This window comes from Pipistrellus kuhlii, unplaced genomic scaffold (assembly GCF_014108245.1).
Source record: "Pipistrellus kuhlii isolate mPipKuh1 unplaced genomic scaffold, mPipKuh1.p scaffold_m20_p_7, whole genome shotgun sequence".
In the NCBI taxonomy this organism is placed as follows: domain Eukaryota; kingdom Metazoa; phylum Chordata; class Mammalia; order Chiroptera; family Vespertilionidae; genus Pipistrellus; species Pipistrellus kuhlii.
Window position 1 is genome coordinate 24,314,792 of NW_023425573.1, and position 17,677 is coordinate 24,332,468.

The window sequence follows — 17,677 nt, forward strand, 5'->3', positions numbered from 1 at the left end:
TCAGGTTGGCATGGGAGTGGTTAGGAGGCGATCAGGCTGGCAGGCAGAAGTGGTTAGGGGTGATCAGGAAGGCAGGCAGGCGAGCAGTTGGAGCCAGCAGTCCTGGATTGTGAGAGGGATGTCCAACTGCCCATTTAGGCCCAATCCCACCGGGCAAAATTGAAGAAATTTGTCCAGTCTCTCTTGGCTAAGAAAAATTGCTCAAATAAACATTAATTTTCAGCTTAATAAGAGAACATTCCTACCCAATTTTAATTGTTAAGGTGTTAAAAATAAAAACAGACTCAGTGGTTGTTGGGGCATGCAGGAGGCAGGCCATTGATGTTCCTCTCTCATCAACATTTCTATTTCTCCTTCTCCCTTCCTCTCTCTCTCAAAACAATAAAAGCATATTTTAAAAAAAGAAAAAAAAAGAAGACACAAACAAATATGTCTGAAATGCTTTTAGGAATGAAGGATACCAACAAAGTTTCTTTCAAACACAAACTGTACAGTGATATAAATATATATCCATCACCTGCCTTTGCAGTATATTTTTGCATCTAACTTTTTTAATTTTTATTTTTTTATAAAGGGGCTAGATCGCCAAGCAGCTTCAAAATGCCCAATTAATGACAGCCCAACAGCATTTGGCTCATTTTAATTTAACTGATTTAGCTGATTTTTCCACTTAACTATAGTTATATACATATTTTTGTGGGGAAGGTAGGTGAATGTGTTTTCAGAGACTCTTTCTTTGGGTTTTTCCTGTATTAAAAAAAAAAAAAAAAAAGGGAGCAATCAAGTGTTTCAAGAAATACTTTTCTTTCAAAGCCTTCTAATTTTCTTCCTACTTCTTTGGATCCATAAACATTCATTGAATAAATAAATGGATGAAAAAAATACATAAATAGATGTTTGAGGATCAATAAGCAATTAACTGCAAGAAATAAAATTCCATTTAAACAAAGAATGTTACAGAAATCTCTAAATGATGAGACTAAGTCTCAAGTCCTGGTTATTAGGATCAAGTCGCAGTCCATATAACCAAACACGACCAGGTTGATTTCATAGGGGGGCCCACAGGTCTGCCCAGAGACCCTGGTGTGTCTCAGTCTCAGCAGAAAGAGTGTTTATCTCCTTACCTATAACACAGAACTCCCGTGCGGGCTCTGCTCATTGGACTGTTTGTTATGAGGACATGTTTCTAAAAAAGCCTGTACTACTTCTTATCCGTGTGAATGCTGCTACCTGTTGATAAAGGAAATTATGGCTGGGGAGATATTTGTCAGAACGAATAGGAAAACTGTGCTGCCCGGCAGCCAATTTTTACCTCTCCACTGGGGACCACCCCTCTAACTGTGCTCTAGATTTGCTTCTTAGGTCTCTACATGTAGATGGGTTTTGCTGCCATGTCATTAATTTGAACAGGGCGAAAAGACCAAATGAATATTCTGTGATTCATGCTCAATCCTGCAGTTTTTAAATGAGGATGTTATTAATTTCCTGAATATGTCACCTACATCTGTATTTTTACCCCCCTTTTCCTGTTACTTGTAAGAGAAAGGATAGCGCTTAGAACCAGGTACGGAAGATTTAATTAAATTCTACTAGTGAGTGCCCTGCTGGTGTTTCTCAATGGGTGGTGTGTCTGCCTGTGACATCAAGAGGCTGTGGGTTCAACTCCAAGGTCCGGTTGGGGTGCATGCGGTAGGCAACCAATCAATGTGTTTCTCTCACAATGGTGTTTCTTTCTTCCTCCCTTCCTCCCTTCTTTCCTCGCTCTATAAAAGAAAATCTATTAGACCAAGTACAGTTGCTAGGTTGTTCTGGCATACTTAAGGCATAGTTAATATATTAAAAGTTATTTCCTGGAGGGTAAAATGGGGGTGAAGAGGCGGCGATGGAGGAGACAGAAAGACAAAAATACTTCTATGGGCGCCTTTTCTGCACAATAACATTCATTGCCAAAGTGCCCAATCAAAACATTTAGTGTCAAATTAAAATAAAATCGCTGTGCTTACCAGCTGTCACTCCGAAGGTAATGAAGAGGTAATGGACGTTGGCGGCATAGGCGCTCAACACCCAGCCGAGCGAGTTCACGAGTCCGCCGACGATCGCCGTCCCGCGGCAGCCGCAGGTGTTAATGAACAAGCCGATGAAGGGTCCTGCCGCAGAACATGGACAGAAATGGCCTAAGAGCATTTTATTTTCCTGCCTGCTTAGAAAATCCCCACAGAAAGACAAAGAATGAAACTTTTCTAGGTCTGTTAAATAAAACACCCCCACTGCTTTATGCATGTATTTCTTCTTTTTTTTTAAGCAAGAGAAAATAAGCAAATTTAATACATACATATGTGTGGAAATCCTGCATACATGAGAGAGTCAGGGACCCCACCTGACATGAGAGGTTCAGACACAAAGGGGGACCTAGGTAAAGAAGACATTCTGAGCTACGGGGGTGGTAATACACCTTGGAGACTTCAAAGGGTCAAAATCCCACTGCTTTATGCGAAAAAAGGCTCCTAGCATGCAAAGATGGTTTTTAATAATTTCACTGGTGAGCACAAGGTTCTAGACTTTTGGCTCATTCTCTTAACACAGCAGAAGTCCTAAACTGACATAGGGACTCCATTCAGTGTGTCATTGCATGTTGTTTAGCTCAAACAACAAAAAAGTCTTAGCTGACTGTGTAACCAAATATGTTTTTAAAATGTTTTGAATGATTGGTCCCATTTAAAATTAAGAGAATTAAAAAAAAGCTCAATGGCAGCACATTATCTTCCCACACAGCTCAAGTCAGCTGGAGCTGAGCAGTAGCTGGTCCCTTTAGCAGCATCACACCATCTCTAGCTTGCCCAGTCTCGCCTTAGTTTTATATCTGGCCTCCTGCCCTCATTTACATGAAGTGTTTGGCTTCTGTGCACATTTCAGTTTTTGACTCCAAACCCAAAAGGGAGTAAAGGAAGGGGGTTCTCAGGACTCCCAGGCTTCAGGCAAAGGACCTAGAGCCTGTTGTCATGAGGATACCAGATGCTAGCCAAGCTGAAAAGGACTCATCAGACTGGACCCATCAGGCTGTGCATTTATCACACCATGTGGAGATTCAGGAAAACACTCGTTATGCAAGATGTCCCAATGCTCACAGCCGTACAGTATTACATGACACACATTCTGATTGCTTACTTTACTATGATGCTCTAGCTTTTGCCAATCCTCTTTGTTTTCTTCCTGATGTTGTGGTAATTTCTGATGTGTCTGAAGCCTAATGCTTGCCTTGTGATCAATGATTCCTTGTCCATATAGCAATCCAGATTTTAGCAATACAGTACAGTGTGAAGCCATACTCAACATTTAGTAAGAGGGCACATTTTATCATAATCTTATTTTTTATCATTATTATCTTACATAGTTTTATAACTGTATTCAGGTGAAACTATGCAGATTAAAAACTTGTTGAACTCTAAGGAGCTTCCCCTTTTGGCACAAACTGAAAAGCGCTCTTTAGAGTTCTAACTATATTCATGTGCATATTTGGGTACACAGTCAGCTAAGAGTTTAATTTTTGTTTTGATCTAACGGTTTGAGAGGGGCTAATTCTAAAAATTATGAGGGTAAACACTTATTCACTTAACCCTATCACATTACAGAAAATAATTTATTGTAGTAGATAAATCTCTTAGAATAGATTTAACATAGTTAAATTATTGGGAACAACTGAAACTCAAAGTTGAAGATATTTCTTTAATGTCTTTACAAATATTTTTATTTTTCTAAACCCATGGTCATTTCACTATTTGCATCCAAAATGAAAGGCTAAAAAGAGAAAAATGCATGACTCATGGCTTTGCTGTTAATAGGCCTTTTAGGATCTGAAAGGCCAACAGTTCACAGTGCAGTAGCACGAACATATTTTCTACATTACAGGAAGGCCCAGAAGCCAGTATTTCTGCCTGCTTGTGAAACTTGCATGAAGAAAGCATTTGAAGAAAAAGGGGGAGAAATTTCCCAGTGCAGATATTCCTGTCTACAAAAATATTACATATTAAAAGTCAATATGAAGTGCTTTACTGATAGAAACGTTAGTGAATAATGGTGTCTGGTTTTTGATTCATCAACTCTCGCCCAATTCAAGCTAGAGTTTCAGTCATTTATGATTTGCAGGTGGGCAAAGTCAGACCCAGAAATGCCCCGAGTGACTCCTCCACAGTTACAAACTATAGATCAAGCTTTCTGACTGTTCTGTTTTCTAACCATTGTTTATTGATGGCCAGCAGCATCTCCAAGCTTGCACTGCTATTTCAACAAGAGGAGAAGAACTCCCCACCCAGTCTAGGGAGAGGGGGAGGGGACTGAGATGCAGTCCTTTGGCTATGATTCTCACTTTCATAGAGCAATTCTGTGTTTTGGAATGAGATTATTCATCATCAGACTCTCTTCTCCAGAAGGAAATTTGAATCTCAGCCCATTTCCCACACAATAAAGTGTTATGTTGTTGCAGGAAACACCCAGAGGAAGTCATGATTTCTTGCCCATCCAAGCATTTTGTAAGTTAAAAACAGTTCAGGTGAGGGCAGAAACAACCTATCAGAGCCTTGGCATACAATCAAAGATGAGGTTAGATATGAACTCTTGGTCTCTTGGACTAACAACCCCTCACGACAATAGACATTAGGAGCCTCTAAATCAGTGGCTCTCTGCCTTAGCTGAACATTGGAGTCACTTAGGACCTTTTAAAATAACACCTCCCTCCCCCCAAACCCTGATGCTTGGGTCTCATCCCATGAGATCCTGATGTAATGGTCCAGGTGCAGCCCTAGCATTACGGTCATTAAAAGTGCCCAAGGGACTCTGATATGCAACCAGAACTGACCCCACTGCTCTAAATCTGCTTAGCAAGCCAGTGACCTTGTGCAGCCCACAGAGTCCCCTAATAACATGGCTTCCACCAAGAATTATTCTGAGAGCTATCACAAAGTCTGCTGGAAACCTGAAAAAGATGTTAAAAATTGGAACTTTCTGCAGAAACTGGCAAAATCCATGCTAGCAAAGAATGAAAAATAAGAATGAAATTATTGAATTTCCCATGTGCAACTCACTGCCCAAAGAGAGATGGCTTTCAAGTTTGTAACACAATTCACAGATTTTTTTTAATTTAAAAGAGATAACCCAATTGTGCTTATAGTGATTAGAAAACAAAAACAATCTGTATTTATCTACTTCAGATTTATTTTCAGTTCTCATTGGACATCGTGGCAGGCAGTGTGGTATAATGGGCACCATTTTGGAGTCCAGTGGACTAGGTTTAAAGCTGGTCCCACAGTTACAGGCTGATCAATCTTAGGTAAGTTACTTAATGTTTCTGAACATTGCATGCTCTTCCTGTCAGGTGGAGATGATGGGCTGGCCTCTAGTATTGCTGTTGGATCAAATCGGATCATGTACATAATATTGGTGGGTCATGTAGTAAGTACTAAATAAAGGGGGCTGTTCTTGATGGCTTCTGGCTTGGAAAAACACTCAATGCATCTGCAGCTCCCCTGTACCAGGCAGCTCCAGACAATGAGCAGCCATTTAGGGTTATGATAGATAGAATAAAAGACCTTTCATTGATATAACTACGAGCCTTGCTGTGTTATGATTTCTGAGCCCCACAGCAAAAGATGTTTTTTAGGTTCCTTTTCTGTAGAAAGGTTAGTCTACAATCTGAAGTTCCATTGTCTGGAATTCAGGGATTCTGGGCTCTCAAACAGAATTCTGACTACAGTTATCTCCCAATTAAACTGAAAATAACAATCACATTTCACCATCACTACGCATTAAGTGTTGTTATTTTGAGGATCAACTTCAAACCTACATTCAGTCATTTCAGGACTAGTTTCTATGGCTTAAGACAGCCTTATCAGGTATTTTGGAAAATGTTGTGATATTATATCCCCTGGCTTTTTGCTGAGTCTTCTTCTTCTTTTTTTTTTTTAAACACACACTTCCTAGTACTTTGTTCAACCTCTTCAAATTTTATTTTTTAAAAGGTAAAAGAAAACCCACCAGGATTTTAAGTATTCTAGAAGAACAATTTTCTTTTACTGTCTTATTGAGAAAGTAGATTTACTAGCACATTCCCTACATCACAGTAAAACTTGCATTTTTTTTGTATGCAAGTTTTTTAGTCCCAGTTTTACCCAACGCAGGGTTGAAGAAGTCAGTTCATCAATGTTATAGGCAAATATAATTTCTTAGCATTTCTCTCACACACATAATGATGCACTTATTTAATTTTAAAGCTAGGTCAGCATTAATTCCCTTTGATAAACACACACATCCCACCCACATCTTGGGAAATAACAGTTTGTCCTTGTTTTCTATCATTAGTATTATTATTGTGTTAGTATCATGTGTATTACCCAAAATAGCATTAATTGAGTGCCAGCCAACATCAACAAATCTCTGAGTTAGATTCAAGTGATTACTTGTTAATGTAGAAACCACTGAAAAGTCAGACTCCCATCAAACACACATATGTTTGTCATACACATACTCTCACAAAACCAAAAAAAGATTAGAGGCCATTTATGTTTCCAGTATAAAATATGTCACAAATATTTTAAATTAAAAAAAAAAAACTGACATAAAATGATGGTTGTTCCTTTCAAGTGGAGAAAGTGAACATTAGAGCATAGTGGTAGATTGTTAGAATTAAATGAGATAATGTAAAGGAAAGCACCTGGTATATAATAAGTACTTAATGAATATTAGTTGACAGTGAAAGTTGCTTAGTTCCCAAAATGAAACATTAGCTATAATAACATATTAAATTTATAATAACTTTCTAGTTTAGTATTTCTAACTGGAGAAGAATTGGTTTCATAGATTGCTGTATGGGTAGGCTTAACTAGAAAATGCAAGAATATATTACTATTCTTCCCTATTTGCTATATCAGTAGCTTCCCTATAAATAGTTTAATAGATTTTTCCAATAGTATATGATCAATTTCAAATTAATTAGAACTCTGAAATAAGATTGTTAGTTGACTTTTATAGTGTTTTCTCTAAATTTTTTATCTTTTATAAATATTCATAAGTGTTAAATGAACAGGTATTTGTAATGGTATATAATTGTGTTACAACAGTTAAGAAAATGGAGCTTGGGGCAAAAGAGAGTTTTAAAAATGACCAATTTAAAAAATACTCCAAGTGTTCATAATATTCAGATGGCAATATCACACAAAAGGACAAATATTGTATTACTCCACTTATATGAGGTACTTAGAGTAATCAAATTCATAAAGACTGAAAATCGAATGGTGGCAGCCAGGGGCTGAGGGAGGAGGAATAGGGAGTTAATGTTCAATGGGTACAGAGTTTCACTTTGGGAAGATGAAAAAAGTTCTGGAGATGGAGGGTGGTGATGAATGTACTCAATGGCAATAAACTGTTTACCTAAAAATGGTTAAAATGGTAAACTTTATATTATGTACATTTTACCACAATAAACAATAACATCACTAACATTACTGTTTCAACAATATAAAACATTACTTATGTTGGGGAATTGCCATTTTATAGCTATTCAGTTTTACAATAGGTGACAGGCGAACATACCCACAATCAAGGTGATGCCCATGCTCAGGGAGCTGACCCATGCGGTCAGGCCACGGCTCTGATGGAATTCTTCAAGCCATTCCACATTGAGGACCCCCAGGGCCATCTGGGAACCCATGATGAGGATGTGCACGAAGAAAGAGGAAAGGACCATCATCCAAGCCCATCCGCCATCAATGTCTGGGTGGGATTTAAGTGTCTTCTTATCTTTGGGGACATCTTCAAAATCATACCCAATATCTTCATGGCTTGTATACATCTTCCAAGATTTTCTGAAATACATATGACAAATCATTTTATTGAATATCAAAACAAAAAATTCTTCATCTTCTTTGGACAGCTCTCCCTCCTCATCATAACCAAAGAGGTCCCATCATCATATCAGACCCTCAGATGAATCTTTGTCATCATGCAGATTTGGGAACACTTCTCATTTTTTTCTCAGGACAAAGTGCTTTTATGAAAGTTGTTTAATTTTTAAAGTCACTCTAAATGTAAGTATTATAATCCTTATTTTAAATATATGAAAATAGAGAAAGGAGGCAACTTTCCCAAAGACTCATAGGTAATAAGCAGTATAGTCAGACAGGAAATGAAGGTTTGAACCCAGCTATTTCTGACTTTAAAGCTCATTCTTAAGTCCTTTATTGAGACGGATGAAAAATATATCAGAGAAGGAAGACACCTGGCCTTAGGCAGGCTTGCAGAGTGGCTTCACCTTGGTGGGGCCCTGGCATAAATTCTGGTTCTCATTTTGTGGATCCAAGTGCTCAATAGAGCTAGAATGGATTAGCCTCAGGGGGACTGATTTGTGTGTACCCAACTCAGAAGAGATTTACAAAGTAGAACTCAATTAACTATTTTATAATGGGAGATACAGCTCTGTAATGATGAGATTTATTTATGCTTTGCATAGATACATCTCTCAAGATGTTCGAACAAGAGGAAGGAGGCTAGAAGAAGCTGGGAGGGGGTGGTGCTAAGTCAGGGAGGACTCTGGTTTTGTTTTATGTTTTAGGATGAGAATTAAGGGGTGCATAAGAACTGAGAATAAGGAGCAAAAGAAGCAGAGACAGAGGGAGGAGAGAGGATGACTAGTCTTAGAGGTGGTGGGACCAGAGAGTTGATCTTGATCAGGGGGATAAATCTTTCCTCCTCTGAGACTGGAGAAAGTAACGGTGGACAGAGATAAGATTGTGAGTAGAGAGGGTAGAAAGTTACACCTATTGGTCTAATTTTTTTTTGTGTGTGTGTGTGAAGTAAGGATGTTTAGGACATTGGCTGAGAATGAGGAGGATGGTGGTTATGAAAAGGCCTCAATGTTCAGGATAATAGAAGAGACTGTTGCCTACTACAATACATATGGAAATGATTGTTGGGCAGTTCCAAAAGGAGCTGAGTCCTGCATCACACCATTGCTAGGCCATCGGTAGTGGAGCACCAAACACAGAGCAACAGGAGCACTCTGCCCCAAAGGCTAGCAATTAGGTGGAGTGTCATCCATAGAGAATTTCAAAACAATTAACTCGAAGTTGCTCTGCTTTTTTATGTTCAATATGTGGCAGCAGTGCCCTAGCTAGTATGGCTCAGTGGATAGAACATCAAACTGAAAGGTCCCAGGTTCCGGTCAAGGACACATGCCCAGCTTGCGGGCTTGATTCCCAGTAGAGGGCATGCGGGAGGCAGCCGGTCAACGATTCTCTGTCATCATTGATGTTTCTATGTCTCTCTCCCTCTGCCTTCCTCTCTGAAATAAATAAAAATATATTTTAAAAAAATGCATGCCAGCAATTCTAGACAATGTCACTAATAAAATACTCCTCTCAAAAACAAAACAAAACAAAACAAAACAAAACAAAACAAAACAAAACAAAAAAACCTCTTTTGCTGGTCAAAGTTCCAAACAGTTATGTTTCAATGTTATACATCTGTAAGCTTCAAGTTAGGCTGCTTTATTACTCATCCTTTCTTAAACATTGTATTCTACATGGAAATTATTTCAGGGAATCACTGGTTGAGCCCTGGCACAGGTGTGGCCCAGCTACACACACTTGTTTTAGGAGTAAATTCCTAAGAGTGCAGAGTTGTTGGAGCTCATCATCTCGGCTCACTCCGGGTCTGCGGTCCCTGCATTGCCACATGTCACTGCAGGACATTTGAGAGAACTGTAACAGCAGTTACTGTGGAGACGAAGGCCAGAACTCGAGTTACTTCACCCTTCTGCCACTCTATGGCCACCGGGAGATTTTATTTTTGTTTAAAATTTAAAATGGCAAAACAGAGTACAAGAGTGAGAGGTGAAAAACTTTGGTTTGGAAAGTGAAATTTGGAGTCAATACACGAAATGGTTTGCTCAATTTGAATAATGTCTTGAAAGCGAAAATCTATTCTTTTTAAACAATTGATTTATAACAGAAGAACAAATAAAATCATAATTATTACAGGCCATTGCAAATGATTATTGCTGAAAAAATCATTTTGTGGCAATGAAGGATCATGGTATAAAAAATGATCCCAAATACACTGGGAACACATCCAACTGTGGGAATGTCCCAGGTGTGTACTGTCATGGGCGGGGAGGACAGAGAAGCAGACTCAGTGAATTGCAGAGCCTCTTTCTTTATGCTCATAATCACCCCTAAGAATTGTTTTCACCTTTTTAAAGGTCACATCACCTGCAAAATCTAAATTACTTACTTTACGACCCTTTTTAGCAGGGGTGAGGAACATCCAGTCCTCAGATGGTATAAGGCCTACAAAATCATTTAGACTAGCCTTGCCACAGCAACTGCAGGCAGGACTCAAAATTCAATAAATTGAATTTTTTCATAGCAGCATAAACTTGTATTAAGTGAATTATATTAAGTGAATGATGTTATAAATATCCAAGTGGCCCTTGACAAAAAAGGGTCCCCCACCCATGCTTTGCAGGGAAAGTTTGCTGATCCATGCACTATAGCACTGGTTCTGGTTAAGAGTTTGTCAGGGAGACATGGGCTCCAGGAAACCAGGATGCCTGTGGAAGAGCAATGGCATGGATCTGTCTTGACTTTTCCTGTCTCTCATACCTCATTCTTGTTATTATTTTTTAATTTTATTTTTATTATTTTTTTTTTTTAAATATATTTTATTGATTTTGTACAGAGAGGAAGGGAGAGAAATAGAGAGTCAGAAACATCGATGAGAGAGAGTCATCGATCAGCTGCCTCTTGCACACCCCCTACTGGGGATATGCCCACAGCCAAGGTACATGCCCTTGACCGGAATCGAACCCGGGACCTTTCAGTCCCCAAGCCGACGCTCTATCCATTGAGCCAAACCGGTCCTGGCTAATTTTATTTTTTTTTAAAAAATATTTTATTGATTTTTTTTACAGAGAGGAAGAGAGAGGGATAGAGAGTTAGAAACACTGATGAGAGAGAATCATCGATCAGCTGCCTCTTGCACACCCCCTCCTAAGGATGTGCCCGCAGCCAAGGTACATGCCCTTGGCCGCAATCAAACCTGGGACCTTTCAGTCCACAGGCCAATGCTCTATCCACTGAGCCAAACCAGTTTCGGCTGTTTTTTTTTTATTTTTTAAATGATTCTATCTTTTAAATAGCTGTCCAGTTCTCAATTGCCACACTTCCTGCTTTTGGCCAGTGTCCTTACCACTTCTCCATTATCCGGACTGCTGTCTTGCCATATAATTTCCCTACCTCATCAAATTATCTTTAGGATTAAGTCTCCCTCCCCCCACACCCCTACAAGGCTGCCAGATTCTCCTCTTGCACATCTGCCCACCCCCACCCTGGCCTGGTCCCTTCTCCTATCCCCTGACCTTAGCACTTCGCAGTCCATCCCTGTGAAGGACCTGCAGCTCCCCACACTAGGCACAGTCTCTCTCTCTCTCTCTCTCTCTCTCTCTCTCTCTCTCTCTCTCTCTCTCTCTTTCTCTCTCTCTCAAAATAGCTTTATTGAGTTCAGACAGGAATGGAGAGAGAGAGAGAGAGAGAGAGGGAGAGAGAGAGAGAGAGAGAGAGAGAAATCAGCGATGAGAGAGAATCAGTGATTAGATGCCTCCTGTCCACCCCCTACTGGGGATCAAGCCCACAACCCAGGCATGTGCCCTGACCCAGTACTGAATCCGAGACCCTTTAGTTCCCAGGCAGATGCTCTATCCACTGAGCCAAACTGGTTAAGTTGGCACAGTTTTTTTTAAGCTTTTGTGTGTGACTTTCTCTTCTTCCCTGTTTCGGGAACATACTTCTCTCCTTCTAATCTCCTGGTCCTCTTCTGCTCATGCTTCAAAATTCAACTAAATTATTCAGTGAACCCAGAACTACCGGTAGTAAGAAAAAATCCTCCACAAACATGTCAAATATCCAATATTAGAAAGCGTAGGTGTTAAATAAATCAGTCATGGTATAGTAGTGCAAGGCAAGTCCACCATTGAAAATCAAATCACACTGAACTCTGAAGACACAGAAAGTGTGAATTATACATAGGGGCTACAAAATGGGACACATGTTATGATCCCTTTGTTAAAAATACGTATCTATAGGAAAGAAGACTAGAGTGAAACAAAGAAAAATGATGGTCATTATTTTTTGGATGACAGACTTACAAATAATTTTTGCTCTTTTAAAAAAAAATCTCAAAAAAAAAAATACTAAGTAAACATGCATTAACTTTATAAGAAACTATAGGTCCTTTTATCTTTTAAACACCACCTGGATCAGCTTCTTACCTCCATAGATTAGTGACTAAATGGTAAAAAAGGGGGGAAACAGAAGAAAGACAATTAATCCAAGAGCCACTTGCCTTCGGAAGTCCAGTCTTTGGTGGACTCTAGGCTTGTGTGTATGTCTGCTACCACCCTCCTTTCCCCAAGGAGAGAATAGCCTGCCTAAGGATAGAAAGGCATGGGACAGCCCTTTCAATCTAGAACTCATAGCCCAGGAAATTGCTGCACTGTCAGAAGGCCAAGAGGATGAATCTAGAAAGGGCCCTGAGGGTGTTTGGTGGTTGTCATCCCTCAGTTCCTGCTAGCTGTGTGCAGAATTCTAAGGGATCAGAAAGAGCAGTGGGACAACAGGTGTGACTGGTCTATCCTAATATATAAAAAGCCAGGGGCTATCATGACTGAAACAACTGGACCGACGACCAAACAGCAGGCTGTGTGGAGAGACCAGGCTGGCAGGGGGGTTAGTGAGGGACAACCAAATGACTGAACAGCAGGCTGCATGGGGCAAACAGTCCGGCAGAGGAGTTATCGAGGAATGACCAAATGACTGAACAGCAGGCTGAGTGGGGAGACCAGGCTGGGGGGGGTGGGCACTTGGGGGTGATCAGGCTGGCAGGGGGAGCACTTAGGGGCAATCAGGCAGGCAGGCAGGCAGGCAGGCAGGCAGGTAAGCAGTTAGGAGCCTGTGGTCCTGGATTGTGAGAGGGATGTCCGACTGTTGGACATCCCATGAGGGATCCTGGTTTGAAGAGGGTGCAGATTAAGCTGAGGGGACCCTCTTCCCCCTGTGCATGAATTTCATGACCAGGTCTCTAGTCTATTTATAAAAGGCTAATATGCTAAGTGTCTGTCCAACTGGTAGCTATGAGCACTAGGGGGCAGACATTCAACGCAGGAGCTACGGAGCTGCAGTGACTTGGCAGCAGGGGTTCTCAGGTGACACACCCCAGAGATGGGGGAGTGTGATTCCTCACAGGGCTGCGTGATTCCACCTTCAGCTGGCCATGGGTTATGATGTTGTTGGGGCACTGTCGATCCCAAATCTGGGTTACTGCACACTTGCGTTTGTATTCCACACCCTGTACCACAGCAACTTTGCAGAGTGCACTCTCACACTCAAGGACTCTTCAGGGGAGAGCCAGTTTCACCCGATCCCCACAGGCCAGGCAGAGAGACCCCACCTGCTGGAGGGGACCCCCCCCCCCCCACACACACACACTCACTCCACAGACACCCTTCAAGCCATGGCGCCACCTCAGGTGCAGCTGGCTGGGGAGGGATCAAGGGAGGTTGGCTCTAGGGTGTGTCTGGTCTGTCTTGCCCAGTCCCACCCCATCGGCCACCTTCTAATTATTTCCTTTCAATGTGCACAAATCAGTGCACTGGGTCACTAGTATTCATTTACAATCAGTGGGACAATGCTCAGCTGTTTCATAAGATAAAACAATACTATTTGGCATTTTCCTAAATTCCATCTACATAAGAAACACTTTTGAAATAGTAATACAAAAGTTATAGTTTTTCAACCCATGAATTGAAATAATAATTTTCTTTTTCTTTTTAAATATATTTTTATTGATTTAAGAGAGGAAAGGAGAGGGAAAGAGAGATGGAAACATCAATGATAAGAGAGAATCATTGATTGGCTGCCTCCTGTACTCCCTCTACTGGGAATTTAGCCTGCAACCTAGGCATGTGCCCTTGACTGGAATCAAACCTGGGACCCTTTAGTCCACATGCTGATGCTCTATTCACTGAGCCAGACCAGCTAGGGCAATAATAATTTTTTTAAAGCAATGTTAAGAATTTCATAGTCTTACTGAGTTATTTATTTTATGGGTGAAGAGATGGAGTTATCATTGAACTGTTCTGGATATTTCCAGTTTTATTTGTCATAAGTAAAGATGTTGAATAGCACTTACTGGACCAGTTTTATTCAAGAGGCACAGCCTGCATGTAGACTTCAGTGTCGGATGGAGAGAGCTGCTGGAGGTAGGAGTGAGTAAATGAAGTTCTGTCAGGTCCTCAGGAGGTCCCTGAAGATCTACCAGAGCCATCTGTGTTTCACACCTAAGTCTCTCTAAAAGCAATTCCTGTTTTGATGAATCACAGTCAATTTATTGTCCAACCAGGTTCACTGAAAAATAAAAGTCAAGCCCTAGCCGGTGGCTCAGTAGGTTGGAGTGTTGTCCCATACACAGAAAGGTTATGGATTCACGCCTGGTCAGGGCACATGCCCAGGTTGCAGGATCCTTCCCCAGTGAGGTGCATGCAGGAGGCAGTGAATGGGTGTTTTGCTCTCACAGGGATGTTTCTCTCTCCTTCTCTAAAATTAATTTTAAAAGTTCCCTTTAAAAAACAAACAAATATAAAAGCCCAAATATCAACAGAAGAAAAAAAATGTCTGTCTATTCCACTAAGTTTGCTTATAGCACATTAGCATTTCTATAATTATGAGTTAGAAGGAGTTGTTTACATATTATGATCCTCCTTGCACCTGGAGAAAAAGGGAGAATTAGGAGAGGGCTCTGGGCCACTCTTCCCCAGACTCCAAGTCTTTCTTCACCTTAAGGCCTTCAAGGCTCCCTCTACCCCTTCCCACGTTCTGACACATATGTAAAATGACAACATGCATGTGGCACACGGGGGTAAATGGAGGCATGGAAACGTGGGTCTCCCACTAAGGATCAATCTATAATAAATATATTACCCATTCTAAGCTCCTCTGTTGGAAGATCAGCATACAACATTAGGACTTCACACTGAAAAAGGCGAAGGAAGTAAATGGCAAGATACTATTGGGACCAATAGTCAACCTTCCATTCTCCCCAAATGTGAGTTCATGAACGGTGAAAAAGAAATAAAAAATGGGGGAAATGGAGCAACACATCAGAGATTAGAAAGGAATTAAATTTCCACAGCTCTGGTACCAGAGTACCTCTCATAAGCAAGCGGTTCATTTTTAATTTGGCTGTTGTGATGATGTGAGCATGAGGTGAGCTCATTATGAATAAAAAGCAAAGAGGAAAGTGCCCAGTTAAAATGCAAATGACAAGGTTCTGCAAAGGTGGACAGAGCACGTTGGCAGCATGTCCTTTATTAGATTCCAGATCCCTGAGGCGGAGGGTCCACCTGTAACTTGCTCTGTAGAAACTTTGCCTCTAGACAGGGATGCCCAGGAACTGTTGGGCCTTTAGACAGGCACTTGAGACCAATGGGGTGAAGGGACTGGAGCAACAAGGCTGGTGCTGAGCTTGTGTGGAGGACAGCACAGGAGGAACTGGAGGGACCCCGGCTGGGGACAATGAGGCAGACAAATGCCTTCTGGGGGCCTGGCACTGCGCTGGATGGCTTCTCCACCATGATCTTGACCAGTTGGTATCAATGTCCCATTTCACAGATGAGGAAACAGGCTATTTGTCAAATGGAGGCAATGAAGTTCAGAGAGGTCAAACTAGACCAGCAGGTGGTGAAACCCAAATTGGAACCCAGGCCTGCTAGATTCCAAAGCTTATTTTACACCCCGCCCCCTTCTTGTCTCCAGCCGCCCCTTCACTCTCACACTCACACCAAACCACAAAGAAGCCAGAGAAGGGGGAAGGAATCTTTCTAATCGCCACTAATAACCCACACTCATCCTTACTAAGAGGCTGAATCAACTTTTCCACGGAAAGAAAACGGCTTAACGGGTAAGCAGAGTTGAGCTCCTAAAACAACGTCTTTGGCCTGGGCGGCATATGGCTCCAAAATGGCCCTCCCGGGTCTCTTGCCTTATTTTAATCCCCCCTTTCTTCCCTGGGACCCTTGATGAGAACCGCTATGGGGGTGGGGGGGGGGGTCCAGCATCTGCACGCCTGGAGCGGCACCCGGCCTCAGTGCCCCCTCCGAGCGCCATCCCTGGCCCCTCCGAAGTGCCCAGAGACCCCCTCGGAGGTGCCCAGAGACCCCTCATCCCCTGGAGCGCTCGGAACCCGCCAGCTTCACCGGAAAGCGGCGCGGATCGCAGTCCCGTCAGGATGCGCACCCCGAATGTCCCCTAGACCCAGTCCCCCCTCTCCCTCCCCTCCTCGCTTCGTGACTGGCGGTTCGAGCCCCAAACTGGAGGCTGGGGGAGAAGATGGGACACGGGACCAGGCGCGGGGCAGAGCGGATGTAGGCTCCGAGGGGCGCCGTGCCCCCGGACGTGCGCGCGGGCCAGTGGCCACTGGGAGAGCCTCTTGCCCCGCCCTGGACCGGGGTTACCCCGCTGCCCAGGTGGCATCTCCAGCAGCTAAGGATACCCCCCTCCCCGCACCCCCTCCCCCCCAAAGCTGCCTGGGTGCGACTACCGCACTTAGAGCAGCCTTGCCTTCAACCGCCAGGCAGCCGTTCCCGACGCTGCCCAGGGGCTGCGCAGCCTCTTCCCGAGGGTCTCCGGGGTGCCACCCACAGCTCCCCAATTCCGAGATGCCCCCAGGGCCTCTCCATCCCCCGGGCCCGCGGCACCGCGCGGCCTCGGGATACTCACCGCTCAGGGCGCGCAGGGCTGCGGCGTCACTGGGCTCCTGGCCCGGATCCCTGGACCTGCTTCTTCCCTCGGAGCCCCCTGAACTGCCGGGCGTAGAGGTTTGTTGCAATGTCGCCTCTCATCCTGGGTTTGTGGGTGCCCGCGGCTCGGCGCTCCACCCGGCTCCGTGCGCTCGGTGTGCGGCTCCCGGCTCCTCTGTCGCTGGATGTCGGGCCAGGTGAGCGTCTGGGGAAGTGTTGCGCTCCAGACCTCGGTCTTTAAAAAGGGTTCCTTTGGAGGTAGCCCGAACCCAACCTGAGCTCCCTTCCAATCAGTACAATTTCAAATCTCCAGGCTTGTTCATCCCTGTACCGGCTAATTCTGGTTTGGCAGGAAAAAAAAAAAAAAATTGCAGTCTCCTCACGTGCACACTCTTGTGGCCGGTCGTAGATTATAGCTTTGGCTGAGGCTCGCTAATGCTCTGCACATTTTTATTACTGAAGGCGAGGACCTGAAACCGAACCCAAGATGCAGGTGAGAACAGGAGCATCTTCCATTTTCTCTGAGATAGGAGGCCCGTAATGAAAAAGACCCCCACCCAACTCTGGGCCACAAAATATGGCAGTGTGTAGATGCTGGGCGAGGGCAGGACTAGCAGTATTCTTGGCCAAAGAGGACTGAAAAAAATCCCTTATCTTTTGTCCCATGCTGGGTCCCACAGCTCTCTGCTTTTTCTCCAGTATCTGACAGTGTGTTGTTCCTTACCTTCGTACGTGGGCACCTGACACAAATTTCATTTCCACGTATGACTCTCCTGTTCCCAACACAATGATTCTTCGCCCATGCAAAAATTTTAATACCTGTGAAGTGAATGTGGGGAT

The 17,677-nt window shown here is 42.9% G+C and overlaps 2 protein-coding genes across 3 annotated transcripts in view; one reads left to right on the forward strand and one right to left on the reverse strand.

Annotated features, from left to right (window-relative positions):
- The window catches only part of SLC16A14 (solute carrier family 16 member 14), a 29,286-nt gene extending 11,923 nt beyond the window's left edge, over positions 1-17,363 (reverse strand). The window contains exons 1-4 of one of the 2 annotated variants that reach the window (XM_036421593.2): positions 16,818-17,363; positions 9,683-9,761; positions 7,582-7,853; positions 2,004-2,147 (exon numbers count right to left, since the gene is read on the reverse strand). In XM_036421593.2, coding sequence (XP_036277486.1) covers positions 2,004-2,147; positions 7,582-7,853; positions 9,683-9,714 — 448 coding nt within the window. In that variant the 5' untranslated portion in view covers positions 9,715-9,761; positions 16,818-17,363. The remainder of the gene's footprint in view (positions 1-2,003; positions 2,148-7,581; positions 7,854-9,682; positions 9,762-16,817) is intronic. The other variant, XM_036421594.2, reaches the window with a different exon arrangement.
- Positions 15,895-17,677, forward strand: part of LOC118709479 (rhodopsin) — a 36,028-nt gene continuing 34,245 nt past the window's right edge. The window contains exon 1 of the mRNA XM_036421596.2: positions 15,895-15,999. The gene's annotated coding sequence lies outside the window, so the exon portion shown is untranslated. The remainder of the gene's footprint in view (positions 16,000-17,677) is intronic.